Raw genomic sequence first — 19,281 nt, 5'->3', positions numbered from 1 at the left:
CTCCTTCATGTTCCCCTTCGACTGACTTTCCATGTTCGCACACCCTACCTTGTCAGACCAGCATTACGAGCTTGTTGATGTCAGAGATGTATAAACTGTGTGGAAGTTTATCATACTGCATCTAAAAGGTACAGCGTGTACAGGATGTTTAACAGGCTACATTCCCTGTGTCAATTAAGGTGCAGTGCAATACAGAAAAAGACAAGTCATGAAACATTGGATATCATTTCATTATATTTATAATTTTTTATACAAATTCACAAAAATAATTTGGAAACGGTTGTAGACCACAGACACAATGAAGCTGAATATCACATTACTAGGACAGTTCCATACAGAAGAAGGAGGGAGAGAGACAAAGAGATTCTCTAAAAACTCTGCACTTAATGTTCTGAAATGTCTCCAATGTTGCCCAAACTCCTTTTAACCAAATCAGAGCATTGCCATCGGCCCGTACCATCCATAACCAGACAATCTGGCTTTCAGTATTCAGGGCCTTGTGATGGATGCCTCAAATCAAAAGTATGTTATCTTTGTTGCTATGGAGGCTGGAAGTTGACATTGTTCAGTATCCTGACCTGTTTTCCGAAATAAGTTGTCTGCAGCAAAGTTTCATGGACCGTTTCGCTGCAGGGTGACCATAATGCCCAGCCAATCAGGAACGGCTACAGCGGTCACCCCTGACGATTGCCACTTGCTGTCCCAGAAGTTCAACCATCACTCCGTTGTCCAGAGTGACAGTGCATTGGATTGTGTTACCACAGAAACACCCATGTCTACTCCCATGAGATCAGAGGGTACTTTGATTTTCAAAATGTTTGTTTTTGACCAAACACAAACAATTTCAATTTCCTTTCGGACAGAATTTTGTGATATAAAATATATACATACTGCTAACAAAATAATGTAAACCCGCTCGTGTAAATATGGTCTTACTGACCGACTCTTAACAGGCATTTGTTTTTTTGTGAAAAAAAAGTATTAGAAAACAATGCAGAAAACAACAAATGTACAGCAATCCCAGGTTATCAGGGAAAACATTCCAACAGAGAAAAATACCCAGGGGGTCTCCTAGCAGCTAACCCCCCCGCGAAATGAATTTGCCAAACAGGAATGAACTGTACAGGAGAAACCATTCTATCTTAAATAAAGTGGCTATTTTGTAACACATTCACATGTCCCTCCACACCTCTCCATCTTCAACTTGTGTTCCTCATTATATAAAATGTTCAATAAATACACAATAAAAAATATATAGAGGTGTGTCATTCAGACTGAGTGTGCCGTGTACCCTATGCTTTCAAGGCTTTTCTTCCATGACGACTGCCTCGGTCACAGCAACTTTTTCATACTGGTGAAGGAATACACAAAGCGAAGTGACTGATTGGACCCAGAATCCCGATTGATCTGACTGCCAGCCAATAGGGACACTGACATGGCAATAGTCCCAGCTAATATGAAAAGAATGCACTTCGATTACCCACAAATGTCTTGAGTCTCTCAGGTTAGTATTCGACATTTGGGCCTGGAATGTGCATCTCTTAAAATAGTGTCTGTCAGGTGGAAGGAAAAGTCACAATGACTTAGTATTCTTGATCCATCTCAACCCTTCAGTGGGTCATGTCAGTTTCTGCAGCGGCGCTCGCCTTCTCCTCCTCCGTCAGCGAGGTCACTTCCTGCTCCTCTGTTGTCATTTCCTGGTCGTTGCCTTGTGTTTTGGCGTGCGCCACATGCTCCTGACCTCCCTGGTCCATGGCGGTTACGGGTAAGGGAGCTTTCTCCTGAGTAGCAGTGGAGGCCTTTTCTGTAGTCTCCAGCACGCTGCACAGCTCCATCTCGTGGATCTCCACGTCAAACGGAGCAGCGGGTACGATAGTGGGGGGAGACTTGCACTCCATACATGCCTGAGAGAGAGAGGGGGTAAAGGAGGGTTAGGTGACAGCCAAAACACTTACAGTATCACAATTATGTTGTGGATGAAAAGAGGTTTGCTAATAATAAAGTTAATATTCCTACTGTTAATATTCCTAAAAAATGTGGACATAATCTGTTTTGAGAAGGTCGTTTTGTGTAGGGGTTACTCACTGAGATGTTTAAGGCGCGGGGCAGGCGACCGGTGCGTATCCAGGGGTGGACCTGGCTCAGGTCTCTCTTCTGTTCCTCAGTGAAGCGGGGCTGGTGTTTGTGCATGGCCCTCAGGGCCTCGCGGTCCTCCCGCAGCACAGTCTCCCGGTCCTTGGTGGGCAGCTGGTAGGTCATCATCACCTTGTCATCCGTGTTGGCCATGAGGAGCCAGATGGGGTCCTGCAGGACACACTTGATGAACTGTTCCTCTCCGTCTTCCCCTGCTGCACTGCCACCTGCTGGCTGCTTGCCGGAGTGGTCGTTCTCTGACGAGTCGATACTGCCAAAGTACTTGCTGGTATGGCTGCTCTGACTGCGACCTGGGGGAAGACGTTGGAGATGACGAGGTGAGACCTTAATTCCATGCTAGCTAGAGTTTTAAGTGTCAACAGTCTGATTGGGGTACTCGGTTTGACTTTAGAGTGAAAACAAGAAGATTTGTCATTTCAAAAGGCTCTATGTCAGTGGTGTCATTTTGCCCTTGGGGAGCGCATTCAGTCTTCAACGTACTGAAAATGTGTTATATTTTCTCGCTGTCAATTTTCAAAAATAGTCCTCTTCGTTTCTTGAATTTTCGATGCTCCCTGACTGTCTAGCTTTCATTAGGTGATTATTAGCGAGCTGGACAGTCAAGAAACTATGAATGTAGGTCCATTATCATTTCTACAGTTTCGATTTGGTTTTAGTCCTCCCCCCAAAGAAATGTTGATTAACTCAAACCCACCGCGGGACGTATGTTTGACACCCTTGGTCTAGGAGATATTTGACAAAAATGTAAGTATTTAGGTGATTTAAGATTGTTGTCTCAAAGTCACCACAATATATTATAATTGCCCTTGCCATTTCAGATAGGCAGTATTGAGGGGGTACTCACTGGTTCCACTCCCTGAGGAGCTGCAGCCGTTGGAGCCCGAGGACCCAGATCCTGAAGACCCTGATCCAGAGAACCCGGAGCCAGAAGCGGCTGAGCCGGTGCCTGAGCGAGAGTCCTCCTGCAGGAGCAGGTCCAGTAGGTCACTGGAGGTGGACTCTACATCCTGGTTGGAATCATTGGCCTGAAAAGAGGAAGAGAAAGGTTTGATTTGAGTAATGCCTTAGCTGCAAGTATTGAGTTGCCACTATAATGGCGCAAAATGTACATTAAGTGAAATATTTTTTACTCACATTCTCGTTGGCGTTATCTGCCGATCTCTCATGACTCGCTTGTGCGGGTGGCGTGGCCTGTTGCGCAGCAGCAGCCAGCGCCGTGGCGACCTCCAGCCGGTTGCAGGGCAACTCCTCCACCAGCTGTAGCAGGTTGAGGGGGGAGGAGCAGCGAGAGTGGAATAGGGGCGACTCTGGGCCCTCACGTTCAGCCGGTACTTGACTACACGACTGGGGGGTGCTGGAGCCAGAGGCTGGCCGTTGGGCCTGGATGGGCATGGCGGTTTGCATGAGCGAGGGCATAGTTGGCATGGGGCATGGCATCCCGTTGGTACCGGGGAAGGGTAAACCTGCGTTGGGGTTGAAGAAGTGCTGTGGGCTGGGGGTAACCATGGTGGCTCCTGGCTGGGACATGGGGCTTCCCATCATGTTCCCCGTTGTGTCCATAGGTGTGCCCATGGCTGTGGCCATCTGGGTCATGTTGGGGTTAAGCTGGGGGAACATGTAGTTGGGCAGCACCAGGGCCATCATGGGAGGTACCATCTGGTTCTGCATGGAGGGGATGCCCATGGGCTGGGAGAGAGTAGGGTAGATGGGGAGCATCCCTGGGGGGTAGGGAATGGAGGCCAGGCTGGCCTGGGATCCCACAGAGGCTGGCCAGGAGGAGGAGGTGGTGGTGGTGGGCCCCAAGGCCAGGGGGTAGGTAGAGATGGGGGGTGAGTTTATAGGGCTGACGTTGGGGCCCCTGAGAGTTACGGTCATGCCCATAGCCAGAGGGTCTCTCTGTTCTGAGGACTCTTGCTGCTTCAGTCTCTTGGCTCCGCGGCCGCGTCTACGACTACCTCCCGCTGCAGGGTAGTCACGAGAACAACGTGCTCCTAGAAGACAAGATAAAGATGCATAAGTTAAAAGGAATTAATGATGACATTGAAGGGAAATTTAAAAAGCTAGTTGTTGAAAAGAGTTGTTGAGAAATGCATTTTTACCTGTGGCGAGGGGGTTGTTAGTGGGGAGCGGGCATCGGAGGGCTGAGGCTGGGTCGAACACCCTTAGCTGGCTCAGGTCACTGAAGCGACAGAGGAAGGCCTGCTCCTCCTGCTGCGTGTGGGCAGAGAGCACCTCCTTGGTCAGGCCCTTGGTCAGGCCACCTCTTCGGCTGGGTGGTGAGGTCATTCTGGGCGGGGGAGGAGGAGGGTCGATGACGGCGATGGGGGTCGGAGTGGCTAGTGTAGGAATGGGAGGAGCGTCTTCCATTACAATATCTGTGAAGGAGAAAGAGAGGATGAAAGAATGAGGATAGGTTATAGACAGGATTGTTGTAGCACATGCAAAAGCAATATAACGCAGGCAGGTTTCAGAAAAACAAGACTGAAGGATAGAGAAAACTGAAAGGCTGGACTCTGCGACTTGAGAGACAGAGGGAGAGAAAAGGACAGAGAAAGAGAAAAAACAAGAGCTAGAAATACAGAGAGCGAGAAAGCTAGATAGATAGGGAGCAATGCTTCAAGAGATATCGAAGGAAATAAATATCCACAACAGACAAATGGACACAGACACAAGACTATCAAGTAACCGTGAGACTCCACAGAGAGACACTGGTGGCAGATAGATAGTGAGTGGACAGGCGAGTGGTATAGCAGAGAGAGCCTAATATAATAAGAGGCCAGGCCAGTCTAGAAGACAAGCGTGGCGGCCATGTTGTCTTGCCCACCTGACTCTGGGGGCTTCTTGTCTCCCACGTGGACGATGGTACTGCTGAAGCTGCATTGCGAGGTGACTGAAGCTACGCTCTCGGCCTTGTGGCTGTGCAAGGCCAGGGGGGGCAGGGGCGCCACCCCCGCAGAGTCCCCCACCAGGGTGACTGCAATAGCTAGATCACCTACAGCGCCACACACGCAGAAACAAGCAGCCAACACACAGCCAAACGTACAGACCTAGGTGAGTCATCGTACGGATTGCTCTCATCGTAAACCCCGCCCCAACCCCAGTTTATTTCAAGCGTGTCACAACAAGCAGCCCTTTTTGAGTTTAAATCATTTATAAAATAGACTAAGTTCTTATTAGAAGTCCTCTCGCTCACACACTCTTTAACACTCTTTCGCACACACACACACTCGTCTCGCGTGTCCCGTCTCTCCTGTTGTGTGTGTGGACTGCAGCGACCAGTGGTCTAGTTTAAGTCTAATATAAAAGGAGGGCACCTGGTATACATATATATGGCTATGTAACAGGGAATGTAGTGTGACTGTACCTTTTGCATTGCCAAAAGTTTCGTGCTGCAGTTTGTCATTGTCAGATGTTGACGTGCCAGAGGACGAGCCAAACTTCCTCTTCACAGTGTTGGGAACATTGCAGCCGTCCAAGTACCTGGGAAGGGAAGAGGAAGTGATGTCGTAAGTCAATGTCAATCACTTTGGTTCACTGTATGAAGTGCACTTCCTTTCAATTTCAAAGCCCATATGAGCCTACTTCCTTAACTTAAATCACGATCAATAAAGTCACTATTCACAATACAATCACTATTAATAACCTCATCATTCACAATAAAATTACTATTAATACCATCGCTAATCAAATTAAAATCACAATTAATTATGGCATTATTCACACCAGTACATACCTTATGATGCTGTCAAGACAGTTGATCTGTTGGTAGCTGTAGTCACTGGGGGGCTCCTTCTTTAACAGCTGCTGGTTGTTGGGCACTGGGGTTTTGGGTGGGCACACCACCTTGGGGACAGGACTCTTGATGGGGTCCACTCCTTTGATGGCTCGGAGCGTGGTGACGGCGTGTCGCCAGGGTGGGGTGCGGTTGCAGGAGTCGACGAAGACCTGCTGCCCACTGGTCTTGACCATGTGCACGTCCTTACAGATCTGCTGGAACGTCATCTGGAGAAACAAGAGGACAATGATGGTCAGAAATCAGTGTGTCAGTTATGTGTGTGTATATATGAAGAACTGTTGGTGTATGTATTTTGGTGTGACTGTGTGTGTGTCTCCATTCCACTCACCGGTTTGTGCAGGGCAATCACGGCTGCTTCCATGGCCTCCATGGCATTGGTGGACTTGCTGTCGGAGACTGAGGATGCGGCGCTGAGGTGCTGCTGCTCGTGGGAGCGGGATCCATTTGAGCCCAGGCTGCTGTAGCCCTGCGACCCACCGCTGTGCACCGGCTGCACCAGGAGACGGTGGATCTGCTCGCTCAGCTGCACGATCTCCGGGGCCATGGGCCGGCCCTCGCAGCTCCGCAAAGGGGTGAACACGTCCTCGTTCAGGGGGCTGGTTCGGACTTTGTGGCGCCCTACGATGAAGGCCACCTTCCTGCTCCAGGGGTTGACGAAGGAGGACCAACTGGTGTCGATGGTCAAGTACTCCCCGCTGCGGGAACACATCCTCAGGGGAGAGCTGTTGAAGGGCTGCCCTGCAAATTGGAGGACTGGAGGATGGAGGGAGAAGGGGTTACAATGCAATACAATTGTATGCTTTACAGAAAGAAAGAGAGAGAGAGAGAGAGCGCGAGAGAGAACGAGCGAGCGATAGAGCGAGAGCGAGTGAAACAGACAGAATGAGACTCATGAGACTATCCAAATAGATTGAAAGAAAGATATGGAGAAAGAAAGATGGAATAAAAAGACAACATGTGTGTACTCACTCTTCTTGTGTATGGCCACCATGATAGGTCTGTCCTCAGGGTGGAGGTAGAGAAGCACGGGGGTTCCCACCAGGTCCTGGGGCAGGTAGCCCAACAATGGCACGGCCCTTTCATCCACTTCCTGGAATAGACAGCTGGGGGTGTGACTGGTGGTGAAGATCCTCTTGTCGGCAGGGATACGGGGAGCTTCGTATCCAGAGTGTACCCGCTCGGTGAGGAGCAGGCAGCAGGGCTGGGGAGCTGAGGTGTCAAAATCCCTCAGGGTTAGCTGGTAGGGGGTCATGCGGAAGGAGTAGTATTTCATCTCGCCTCCCTGCGCCCGGTCGGCGCTTATGCGACAGAAAATGGACTTCTCCTGGGTGCAGTCTGTCGGTGGGGAGACAGAGCCCATGCAGGTGGCCCAGGGGGGCAGGCGTGAGGGCGCCGTACTGCTGTAGAAGGTGCTGACATCCTGGGGAGCCAGCAGCTCAGAGAAGATGGCCCCCAGGAGCCGGTCGGGCTTGCAGCGCAGCATGGACGAGCCCTGGGGGGAGATGTACACCACCTTGCCCGTCACGAAGGACACCGCCATGGAGAAGGTGTCCTGCAGGGAGGAGGAGAGAGAAGGAGGAAAGAAGAGTCAGGACTGATTGCTTGCATACTATGTGATCTGATTGCTCAGTGTTACAAAAAAAAGAATGGTTCAATTCACAAGGTGAAACTGAATGTAAGTGTGAAATACATTGTTTTGAGGAAATTCACTTACTGTGTTTTTGAGGGTGTATTCAGAGGTGATGTTGTCCAGTTCCTCAATTGTGTATGAGGACAGATCCAGGCTGCAGCCGTGGCACTCCTCCACGCCCCACTGGTGGTAGTACTCCTGGTTGGCCCGAACCTGCTTCACACAGTTCAGGGCGTACTTGAGGGCGTCTAGGGTGCTGGAGCAACCTTTGCCCTTGCGCTCTGCAGGCAGGCGGATCTTAAGCTCCTTGAGGGCTTTCAGCATCTCCTTTTGGGTCTGGATGCGGGCCGTCTGGTGCTGCTCATTGCTGCTGCAGCCAGAGGTGGAGGGAGGGTCCTGCTCTGAGCTGGCTGACAGCAGGCTGTAGGCCAGGGAACTGCTGGGTGGAGAAGGGCTCTGGGACTGGGAGTTAGAGCTCTTATTGCTCTCCGTGTTCTCCAGCATCATGCCTGAGTCCTTCTGGCTGGAGGAACAGTGGGAACTCCTGGATTGACGTCCCCTGAACCCACTGCCACTCTGCCTCCCTCCTTCGCTCGACTCCCTCTCCCCGGAGTCGTTCACACTGGATAGAGCGTCCCCGTCGTCTGAGGTGGGACCCCTTTGGTCCCCTCCGGACGAGCCGCCGGCGCCGGATCCACATGGAGAGGATCCTCGCTCCCGATTGGCTAAGTCCGATGTTTCCAATTGGCTGCCACTGTTGTTGCTGCCCGGGAAGCTCACTCCTGTTCCCACCCCCTCTTCTTCTTCTTCTTCATTGGCACTTCCCACTCGTTCTTGAGTGTCATTGCCAGGGGCGGAGTTTGATTTGTCATAACTCATAATAGGTTAGGACGAGGCTGGTTAGGTTTAGTTGAGATAAAGCGCTCTCACCAAGTGTTAATTATTGAAAAGTATATTTTCCAGTTGATTAGGTGGGACTAGTGTGACTGCAGTTGTGACTCATGGCTGGTTGATTGGTTGATTAAACACTAAGGAGAGAAAGCATTGTTTCTCCTGAAAACACACAAAAAAAACCCTCCTTTAAAAGGGGTTTAGGTTTCAAAAATGTTGATGTGCTCGCCTTCTCTGTGCAGTGTTGCTTGTTGCTCTTGGTGCTACAGGCCACCTGGTGAGGAGGAGGTTGAAAGGGAGGGAGAGAGAAAAACAGCAGTTTAGACGTCGTCTTCTCTTCTCTGTCAAGATGGGATTACGGTAGTTTGAAGTATTGAAGCTGGTCTATCTACATTCTGTCAACCTTGGGTAACTCTGCTTTGTACCAGTAAAATACTATTTTCCCCTGCTTTGTCACAACTGCATAAAAAATAGGGCTTTATGTGATTATTGGCCTACAGATCTATAAGGTGAGAGGGGGTTCAAGTCAACGGCAACTCCATAACCCCTTGATAGTGGCTATAAAAATAATATAGTTCCCTAAAAGTGTGCTTAAAAAAAAGAGGCTTCAAGGCATCAAATGGAGGCAACCTGTTAGGCAACCTGTTTAGTTGAACGCCAAAGGGAATATCAAAGGAACCCATACAAGGTTACACACCACTGCATCAGACAGGTGACTCGTATCTGTGTGTGTGTGTGTCTTAGGGGTGTGAATTCTTAAACTTAATTGTTAATGTTTAGAAAACATCCCTAACCGAAAAACAATGTTTTTTCCACAACATTTTTAATCACAGTGCAGTTATCACAGAACTACCACTAACAGGTCCCGATCATCATCATCATCATCATCATCATCATCATCATGAAGGGAAAAATAAAAAATAAACAAATACCTAACAAAACAATGCTGTAACGTTAAGAGATATGCATCTTTCAAACAGCTGGGAAAATGGCAGAGAATGAGACAGGGAAGCGACAGCAGCGAAGTCCAGTACTTTGAGAAGTTAAATGAGAAGGTGAAATGCAAACTTTGTGAGGTGGAATTGAGCTACAATGGCATTACAGTGCAATGCTTAACCATCTGAAAGGGAGGCACCATGAGACCCAAACCGTTGCTGGCAGCAGCGCAGGCCCCCCAACAACATACAGACAGGCTCTTCACGCGAAAGAAGTGTGATAAAGGAGGGAGTGAGAAAATCACAGCGCTGATTACAGAAACAATTTCAGTTGATATGCAGCCAGGTAGCCTAACGGTTAGAGCATTGTGACAGTAACTGAAAGGTTGCTTGTTCGAATCCCCGAGCCGGCAAGGTGGAAAATCTGCCGTTCTGCCCTTGAGCAAGGCAGTTAACCCCCACAACAACTGCTCCCCAGGCGGCGATGACGTCGATTAAGGCAGCCCCCCGCACCTCTCTGATTCAGAGGGGTTGGGTTAAATGCGCAAGACACATTTCGGTTGAATGCATTCAGTTGTATAACTGACTAGGTACCCCCTTTCCCCTTCCCCTATTGTCAATGGTAGAGGATGTCGGCTTCAATGCCGATTGCATATCTCGGACAGACTACAAGATGCCATGTCAAAAGATGCCAAGTGACGGCCTTGATGGAGAAATTGTACAATGATTGCTCTGCAAGTACAAAGCGCAAGCTCTCAAACACCCCATATGCCACGTTAACAACAGATTGTTGGAGGTCTATGAACACACTGTCATACATCACTGCAACGAGCCATCACACTGATGATGGAGGCAGCAGGTAACCTAGCGGTTACTGGCAAGTAACCGAAAGGTCGCTGGTTCGAATCCCCCAGCCAACTAGGTGAAAAATCTGTCAATGTGACCTTGAGCCATGACTGTGGTAGAACTGCATTGCCCCCTTATGGTCATTCGCAGGATGACTTTAAAACTTTTTTTTTTTTAATGCCAGTTTAATCGTTAAGACATTTTTTCAACATTTGTCATATCCTTAATGTGTCTCCACATGTCAATCCTTTTCATTCTTCTGTCTATGTCCCTATTTGTCCATCTGTGTGGGTACAATAGTCTTCCACCACCCCCCCCCCCCCCCCCCCCCCCTCCTGGTCTGTCTTTAACTCCCAGCAGCATGTATTTTATTTTGCTTCCTAATTGCCCAGCATGGATGATAGTCTGGCTGTGTGTTTGATTGTGTGTGGCTGTGTGCGCACCCAACTGTTGGTCCAATTCCCAGACAACCGGTGAAAACTGGCCCCAGATAAACACTTAAAAAATCCCAATTGCAGCCAGCCAACTAAAATAAGTCTGGGCGAGTCAAGATCACAAAGATCACAATCTTCCTTGGTGCTATAAAGATCACTGGTTATTTCTGAATGGTCCTTTGCCGACGCATGGCAGGCTGGTCGCCTACGCAGGTAGTATTCCGGCTCTATTTATTCTCCAGAGACATCTCCCCTAATCCCATAAACTCTTATAACTAGAAGCCCAATGCTGATACACCTTCGCCGTTATCTCCCGCTTTTTCTACCTCACTCACTCCCACCCTTTCTCTTTAGGGCCAACATCAGGTTTAAATCCGGCACAGCACCGTGAAGGAGTCAAGGTAGGCCTAAGCCTTAATGAGTAAATGTATGGCTGGGACGATACCAGTATCGCAGCATTTTTTCCATGGCAAAAATGAAAGCACTTGCGGACCACACTCTTTGGTCCTTTAAAAACCTGCTGTATGTAAAATAGTGTGCTATAGCTTGAAAAATAAATAATTGTGACTCTCCAACATCAGAGCTGTTTTCCTAATGAAATGAAATCCACTTTGTGTTTTGTTTCCTTGTCACGAAAATAATGAGTGTCGCGATACTGGTATCGTCCAGGCCCTAAGTAAATGTGTGTCTTGGTGTGTGTTGAGTGACAAGATATGACTTGATATACACAACAAGAAAATAACATCACCTTGGCTTACCGGTACATTAGCCTATTAGGTGAATGCGAGTGGATTGGATTAATCAACTCGTACCAATTTGATAGAAAGATGGTGTCTATCTACACTACAATAGTCATGTTGGATCAAACCCGTGTCACCATGTTAAGCTATTGGTTTGTTTGGGTGGCATCCTGGCCGGGTCAGTAGACACAGATGGATGACGTACAACAGCACGACACATCCTGTGCGTCAACTGGGAGATGGATACATCCATGCATACTTCCGAGGTCGCACCACGCACTCCGTCAGTGGCCAAGGCTGGGTAACTGTGCTCACTCAAGCCAATGTGGTACCTGGATATGGCTGGTTCCCAGGCCCCAGTCCCATCCACCCATCCCATTCACGTCACCTTCTGACCCAACCACTCACCCACGCCTGAAAGCCAAACCCATCCAGCCATGTCGTCCCTATCCCCCCCTCCCACAGGAAATGCTCACTTAGCCTAAGCCATACTCACATCCCAAACATGATATGACAGCGTCAAACTCAAAGTATTATTAGAATAATATTAACTATAGGCCTAAAGATGCCTGGCCTTTCCCATTCATTGGGGTCAGGGTGTGCTCTATCCAAACTTAGGCTAATTGGATCCAGACCCAAGCTAAAAAGCTTTTCTCTGAATGAAGAAATATTAGCAGAAAATATATTGAATGTTCAATGCTGTGTAATAATAACAGGAAAGCGGACAGGGGGTGCGAAAACCAGTGGGAAAACGAGGGAGAATGTTGTGAAATAGCCTGAACAATAGCAGATGGCATTGTGCCACCCTAATACAAAAATATTACAGCATTGTGTCCACGAATACGTCAATATAAGTGGCAAGTTCCTGCTTACAGATGATGATGACGACTAGACAGTTCAATACACATGCTTTGTTCAAATAATTGTCCCTCCCTCCAGCCCAGATTTTTACAGATGTAGCCTGACGTCTTCCGTCTACTCCTGTTATGTAATAAACAATTGAGAATGATGCAACTGATGTCCAAGTGCGTCCAGCAGTTCACATGTTTGGTTTTGACAACCCAACTATTATTCTGGTGACTTTTGGTTCCTTTTACCCCTCATTTCTTTTAACAGCAGTAAAACAGCAGAGATTCTTGTAAAGATACAGGAAAAATAATATGTCCCATATTGAGATACGCATGCATTACAGAGCATCACTATAATACATCTCGAAATAGCAAATAAATGTAGGTCAAATTAAAATTCCTACCACGATGTATATATAGATGGGTTGCAGAGGCGTGCCTGCCGCACGTCGGTGAATCAGAAACATGTGTACAGTCATCTTTCAAGCATGAGATGTGGTTGAAACTCCTCAAACAAACTTTGCATGATCACGTGCATTTATTATGAACATAATCATTCACGGTTACAGGTTGAGGCAGACGGGTCCGTTGGTTTCTCTCTGTGCGCTCCTGTAAATTCTGTCCCTTGCATAAAAATCCTTAAGTCTAGAGTGAGATTCTATTGGCCCGTCAGCGCTCCTTTCTGTCACTCTGTGTAAACCATAATACACGTGTACTCGGCTGTGCTTTGCAGGCGCCTCGCAGGCTGCTCATTGGACAGAGCACCAGACCAATGACAGAGAACTCAGTACTGAACATGTTTCTCACCGTGGCCGCAACACTGTGATGAAATACCAAATAGGCCTGCTAAGAGACTACTCTTTCTATTCAACAATTTCCCACAGCAGTGATTAACACGTGTATTAAGGAAAATACATGAATTATGCTTTCTTCAAAATAATGACTTATGTTTTTTCTTTGAGACAGGGCCTATAATAAAATGCAGAGTGACAATTTTACGAGTCCCACATGGCGGATGGGATCTTCCTGATATTACATAAAAATGGGCACTATGTGAAAATAGGTTACCCTTCATCACAATTACAGTACCTCGTCAATGGGACAGATCAGATGTAACCAAGAGAGCGTCACATTCTGTACGGAGGCTGCTGTAAAAATAGGCTAGTTTCACGGCAGGCAACCCTGAGAGTTAAGCATAGTGTGGCAAAATCCATTCAATGTCAGAGTCAGACCCATATTTACGAGGCCAGCCTATAGGATTTTTAATGGCTACTGGTGAGGAATTTAAATCTACATTATTCAGTGGGGAGAGTAATTGTGTGTTATCACACTGTAATTACAGGAGCATTTACAAAATTGTAGCCATCATGGCATTATTATTAGGCCTATGACTAAGTCTTGCTGCTTAAATAGGCTTGTATGCCCACCCACCCAGCAAGAATCAGACTAAATCATTGATAAAACAGCCACCACAGAGCAGACCCCGAGACATGATTGTCGGTTCAAGTAACAGTTGTAGTCCAAAGTGACCAAGACATAGGCCCATCACCACTGACACCATTTTTGAATGCAACATGCCCAAGCAAACTATTCATTCAAAGACCACAAAAACGAAAACAAATGGTCATTCGAGAGCCATGCTCAATAAAAACAGTAAATCACCCTAATGTTCAAACTTGTGAGAAACTGTCCAATCCATCTTTCTTCTCGTAACATAGCCTATTACATTGTCATTGGTCGACTTCTCCACATTATACATACAACTCTTGACTCCATAATGAGAACATATAGGCCTCGCCTAGGCCCAAAGCCCTACCTCAAGAGCCATGGTCAAGTAGCTAGTTCCCTTGAAAACAGCCACTTACACGGGTGACCTGACTGCATAACTGGTTGACTATTGTGATAACTTGTTAACACATTCATAACCATTGAAGTAGAACCATGGCTGTTTACCCCTAATTAACTACTATGGCTGGGAATTGCCAGCAACCTCACGATACGATATTATCACGATACTCAGGCGCCGATACCATGTGTATTGCGATTCTCACAATTCGATATGTATTGCGATTCAATACTGCGATTTTTATTGCGATTTTATGTTCCAAACATATTGCTCACCATGTCAGCTGCAGAGAGACAAGAGAACGCCATAATAAAAATGGGTTTTGATCGGTCATCAGAAAACATGTTGGCTCACTACTTAACAAGAAGATGGAGAACAAGCTATAGAACGAAAATACAGGAGTTTTAGCGCAGGTACAGCCAGCCGACTAGCGCTAGCTAAAGCTACCTAGCTGAAAAATATATACAGCTGTGGCAAAAATTAAGAGACCACTGCACATTTTTCTTAAATCAGCATCTCTACATGTATGACAGCCATTCCATTCCAGTGTCTGTTGAATTCAGGTATAAGTGCTGGATTACTTGACAGAGAGAACTTGTTGCGAAGGGGAGTGCCTCGTGATACATCAGAGAGAGTGTATTTTGTTACAAAATACAGCACCGAAGCAGAGAACATTAAAATAATCATTAAAAATAATTTGGGAATCATCCAAAGTGATACGCTACTGCGCCAAGTCTTTCCTGAGCCACCAGTCATAAGCTTTAAGAGATGTCCTACCCTAAATAACAAATTAGTCCACAGTTATCTTCTGGGTGACTCTCAAAACGTGGCTTGACCACAAACCCAAGGGCTCTTTTAAATGTAACCAGTGCAACCATTGCAGAAACACTGCACAGAAAAAGTATTTTGTTGACACAGCTTCCAAAATGGAGTATTACGTCAAGCATTTCATTAACTGCAAAACCACTCATGTCATTTATAGATTGGAATGTCCACAATGCAAGGTGTTCTACATTGGACGGACAAAGAGACACCTTCAAGACCGCTTAGCGGAACACAGTACGCCATACGGGTAGGCAATGAAGACTACCCCATGGCAAGGCACTACAAGTCCTTACACCATGGTAACCCTGCCTCCCTACAAGCTATGGGTATTGATCATATTCCGGCCTCTATTAGAAAAGGGGACCGTCTTAAACAGTTAAACCAAAGGGAACGTTTTTGGATTTACAAACTACAGGCCACTAAATACCCTGGATTAAATGAAGATATGGATTTCTCACCCTTCCTGTAGGGTTGTGATAGGTCCATTTGCTGTCATCTAGTGGACATTGTGCTCAATTGCGCTCAGCTATGTTTAGACTGTTGTTGTTCATGTTTTGCTGGTTTCTAGTGTACTATGGAATATATTGCTTTCTTATTTTTGACACTTTTCCCAGTCATATTTAAGGTTAGAACTACCTTTCTATGTGTTCTGATACTTCCAACTTGGAGTTGTATTTGTATGATAACATAGTTACAGTATTTCACTTTTTAATGTGTATAGTATTGCTTACTAGGTTTGTCCAATCAACTTTGTAACCACTCCCTCTTCAAATTAGGGCTAATTGGAAAAGCTGTTCAAAAGAGGACATTGTATTATTTCTTTGTACTCCCTGACGAAGGCCATGCAGCCGAAACGTGTCGGATAAAACAAAAAAAAACTTGTTTCTATTGAACATGCCATCCTAATAAAGGCATTTTAATTAATTATATGAAGAGTGCCTTGGTCCTCCTTTCTTTTTGATTACTATGGTGTTGTTTAAAAATGAACATGAACTTATTTTCTTTGCTTTAATCGAGGTCTGACAACACTGCATCTTTTTTGTTATTTTGACCAGTTGTCATTTTCTGCAAATAAATGCTCTAAATGACAATATTTTTATTTGGAATTTGGGAGAAATGTTGTCAGTAGTTTATAGAATAAAACTAAAATGTTATTTTTAGCCAAACACATACCTATAAATAGTAAAACCTGAGAAACTGATAATTTTGCAGTGGTCTCATAATGTTTTCCGCAGCTGTATATCATTATTTTTATAAATCGATACTTGGAGTCAAAGTATCGATATAATATAACCCAAAATAATATTGCAATATGTAACTGTATCGATTTTCCCCCATCACGACCATTACGACTTACCAACAAACCATCCTTTATCACATTACTTTAATAAAATATTTCAGTGTATAATGACATTATTTTTATTTGATTACTTTATTTTATTCCAAGTCATCTCCTCTGTGCTCAGGCATTAGCAGTGCATTCGGAAAGTATTCAGACCCTTTGACTTTTTCCACCTTGTTGCGTTACAGCCTTATTCTAAAATTGATTAAATAAATACAAAATGTCATCACTCTACACACAATACCCCACAATGACAAAGCGAAAACAGGTTTAGAAACTTTTGCAAATGTATTTAAAATTTAAAAAAGAAAGTACCTTATTTACATAAGTATTCAGACCCTTTGGTATGAGACTCGCAATTGAGCTCAGGTGCTTCCTGTTTCCATTGATCATCCTTGAGATGTTTCTACAACTTGATTGGAATCCACCTGTGGTAAATTCAATTGATTGGACATGATTTGGAAAGGCACACACCTGTCTATATAAGGTCCCACAGTTGACAGTGCATGTCAGAGCAAAAACCAAGCCATGAGATCGAAGGAATTGTCTGTAGAGCTCCGAGACAGGATTGTGTCGAGGCACAGATCTGGGGAAGGGTACCAAAACTGCAGCATTGAAGGTCCCCAAGAACACACGTCCTCAAGTTTGGAACCACCAAGACTCTTCCTAGAGCTGGCTGCCCAGCAAAACTGCGCAATCGGGGGAGAAGGGCCTTGGTCAGAAAGGTGACCAAGAACCCAATGATCACTCTGACAGAGCTCCTCTGTGGAGATGGGAGAACCTTCCAGGACAACCATCTCTGCAGCACTCCACCAATGAGGCCTTTATGGTAGAGTGGCCAGACAGATGCCACTCCTCAGTAAAAGGCACCTCAAGGCCTCTCAGACCATGAGAAACAAGATTCTCTGGACTGATGAAACTAAGATTGAACTATTTGGCCTGAATGCCAAGCATCACATCTGGAGGAAATCTGGCACCATCCCTACGGTGAAGCATGGTGGTGAAGCATGGTGGTGGCAGCATCATGCTGTGGGGATGCTTTTCAGCGGCAGGGACTGGGAAAGTAGTCAGGATCGAGGGAAAGATGAACGGAGCAATGTACAGAGAGATCCTTGATGAAAACCTGCTCCAGAGTACTCAGGACCTCACCTTCCAACAGGACAACAACCCTAAGCACACAGCCAAGACAACGCAGGAGTGGCATCGGGACAAGTCTCTGAATGTCCTTGAGTGGCCCAACCAGAGCCTGGACTTGAAGCCGATCGAACATCAATGGAGAGACCTGAAAATAGCTGTGCAGCGACGCTCCCCATCCAACCTGACAGAGCTTGAGAGGATCTGCAGAGAATAATGGGAGAAACTCCCCAAATACAGGTGTGCCAAGCTTGTAGCGTCATACCCAAGAAGACTCAAGGCTGTAATCGCTGCCAAAGGTGCTTCAACAAAAGTACTGACTAAAGGGTGTGAATACTTATGTAAAATGTGACATTTCAGTTTATTATTTTTAATACATTTGCAAAAATATCAAACCTGTTTTTGTTTTGTCATTATGGGGTATTGTGTGTAGATTGACGGGGGGGGGGGGAACTTTGTGGAAAAGGTCAAGGGGTCTGAATACTTTCCGAATGCACTGTATATCTCTGTGCTCCCCGAGGAGTCATCATAATCAGGCTAGCTGGCTGGCTATGCTCTGACGAAATCACTACTTTAGTAGTTTTTCAAAGTAGATAAGCCATACTTTGAAAACTGTTTAAAGCCAACTGTCAATCCATTAGATGTATTGTCCTCTACCTCACGAAGCAATCGTTTGCATCTCTGTCCCTCTTCCTCACGTCGCGCTCTAATGTCCCTTTCTTACACGCAATCTGTGTGTCAAGAAAGCACAATGCATTATGGTCATTGTAGTTAATTACCACATTTTATGCCGTAAACTTGAATATTTGCCTTTTGAAAACTACAAATGCATACTAAGTCCCACAGCACTGAGCTCACAGAAGAAGAAAAAAACATTTATAACTAATTTATTTTATTATTATTTTTGGTCACAGTCAACGAGCCAAAAGCAGTAGGAATCCATTGTTCCCAGTGGTGGTGGTAATGTTATTTGAGCCCCCCTGGTCATGCTAACGTTACCTGCCGGGTAATATTTTTGATGGCTAAACAAAAATCTATACAACTAATGCACATATGCGGCAAACTAATGTATATGGCAGGGCATGTATCAATTATCAACAAACTGACAAATATTGCTAAACAAACCGAAGGAAATCAAAATATAATATGCCATTTAGCAGACGTTTTTATCCAAAGCGAATTACAGTCATGTGTGCATACATTTTTACGTATGGGTGGTCCCGGGGACCAAACCCACTACCCTGGCGTTATAAGCGCCATGCTCTACCAATTGAGCTACAGAGGACCACAGTATATGAACAAATGTCTCCAGTGTTTAAAGCTACATAACGTTGCTAGTTAGAGTTGGCTGATCGTTTCATCCAAAGCGCGAACGCCGTTAAAAATATGACATTATTCTTACCTTTATCTTGTGTCGATACCGTTCTTGAATAGTCCTTTCGAAGGTGTAAAGTAGTCAAAAAGTGTGTTAATTCAAAAGGTAGGTCGCTAACTAGTTATGGACTTGTAGCTAGAGCTAGAGCTACAAGACTTCACTCTCCTGCTTGTTTTAGTTCTATTGTATGGCACACATTTCGCTTCTCCATATCACTCCGTCTACACGCATTGGTACACGTGCCCGTGTATCTTTACCAAGGTCATTTTAATCGAACAAACACATTGGCTCCCAGTTAACAACAACCCTGCCCAGTTACGCCCATAAATGTTCAAGAATATTTTCATTGGTCGAGGGGGGCGGTGCTTTGATGCACGGGGCTATTCTCCTATGCTGAGTGAGCACTTCTCTCATGTTGTTGTATCGTGCCTTCTCTCCGAAACTCAAAACAGACTTAGACATAGGCGCAGTGTCCTGCAGTTTTT

At 45.9% G+C, this 19,281-nt stretch overlaps 1 protein-coding gene across 2 annotated transcripts; it reads right to left on the bottom strand.

Annotated features, from left to right (window-relative positions):
* Positions 1-221: 221 nt before the first annotated feature.
* Positions 222-18,943, bottom strand: LOC311113119 (period circadian protein homolog 1-like). 2 transcript variants are annotated; one of them, XM_084156268.1, is made up of 13 exons: positions 18,824-18,943; positions 18,079-18,152; positions 7,665-8,745; positions 6,920-7,502; positions 6,279-6,703; positions 5,888-6,156; positions 5,519-5,634; positions 4,979-5,146; positions 4,254-4,529; positions 3,289-4,145; positions 2,999-3,179; positions 2,086-2,444; positions 222-1,904 (listed from the first exon to the last, which is right to left on the bottom strand). In XM_084156268.1, the coding sequence occupies exons 3-13, from the start codon at positions 8,457-8,459 to the stop codon at positions 1,611-1,613; spliced, it is 4,323 nt and encodes a 1,440-aa protein (XP_084012394.1). In that variant the 5' UTR covers positions 8,460-8,745; positions 18,079-18,152; positions 18,824-18,943; the 3' UTR covers positions 222-1,610. The 2 variants fall into 2 exon arrangements, with proteins under 2 accessions (XP_084012394.1, XP_084012393.1); XM_084156267.1 differs by lacking the exon at positions 18,079-18,152.
* Positions 18,944-19,281: the final 338 nt, after the last annotated feature.

Source organism: Coregonus lavaretus (genome assembly GCF_964263955.1).
Source record: "Coregonus lavaretus genome assembly, chromosome: 39".
NCBI classification, from domain to species: Eukaryota; Metazoa; Chordata; class Actinopteri; order Salmoniformes; family Salmonidae; genus Coregonus; species Coregonus lavaretus.
This window is presented reverse-complemented; position numbering and strand designations above follow the sequence as displayed.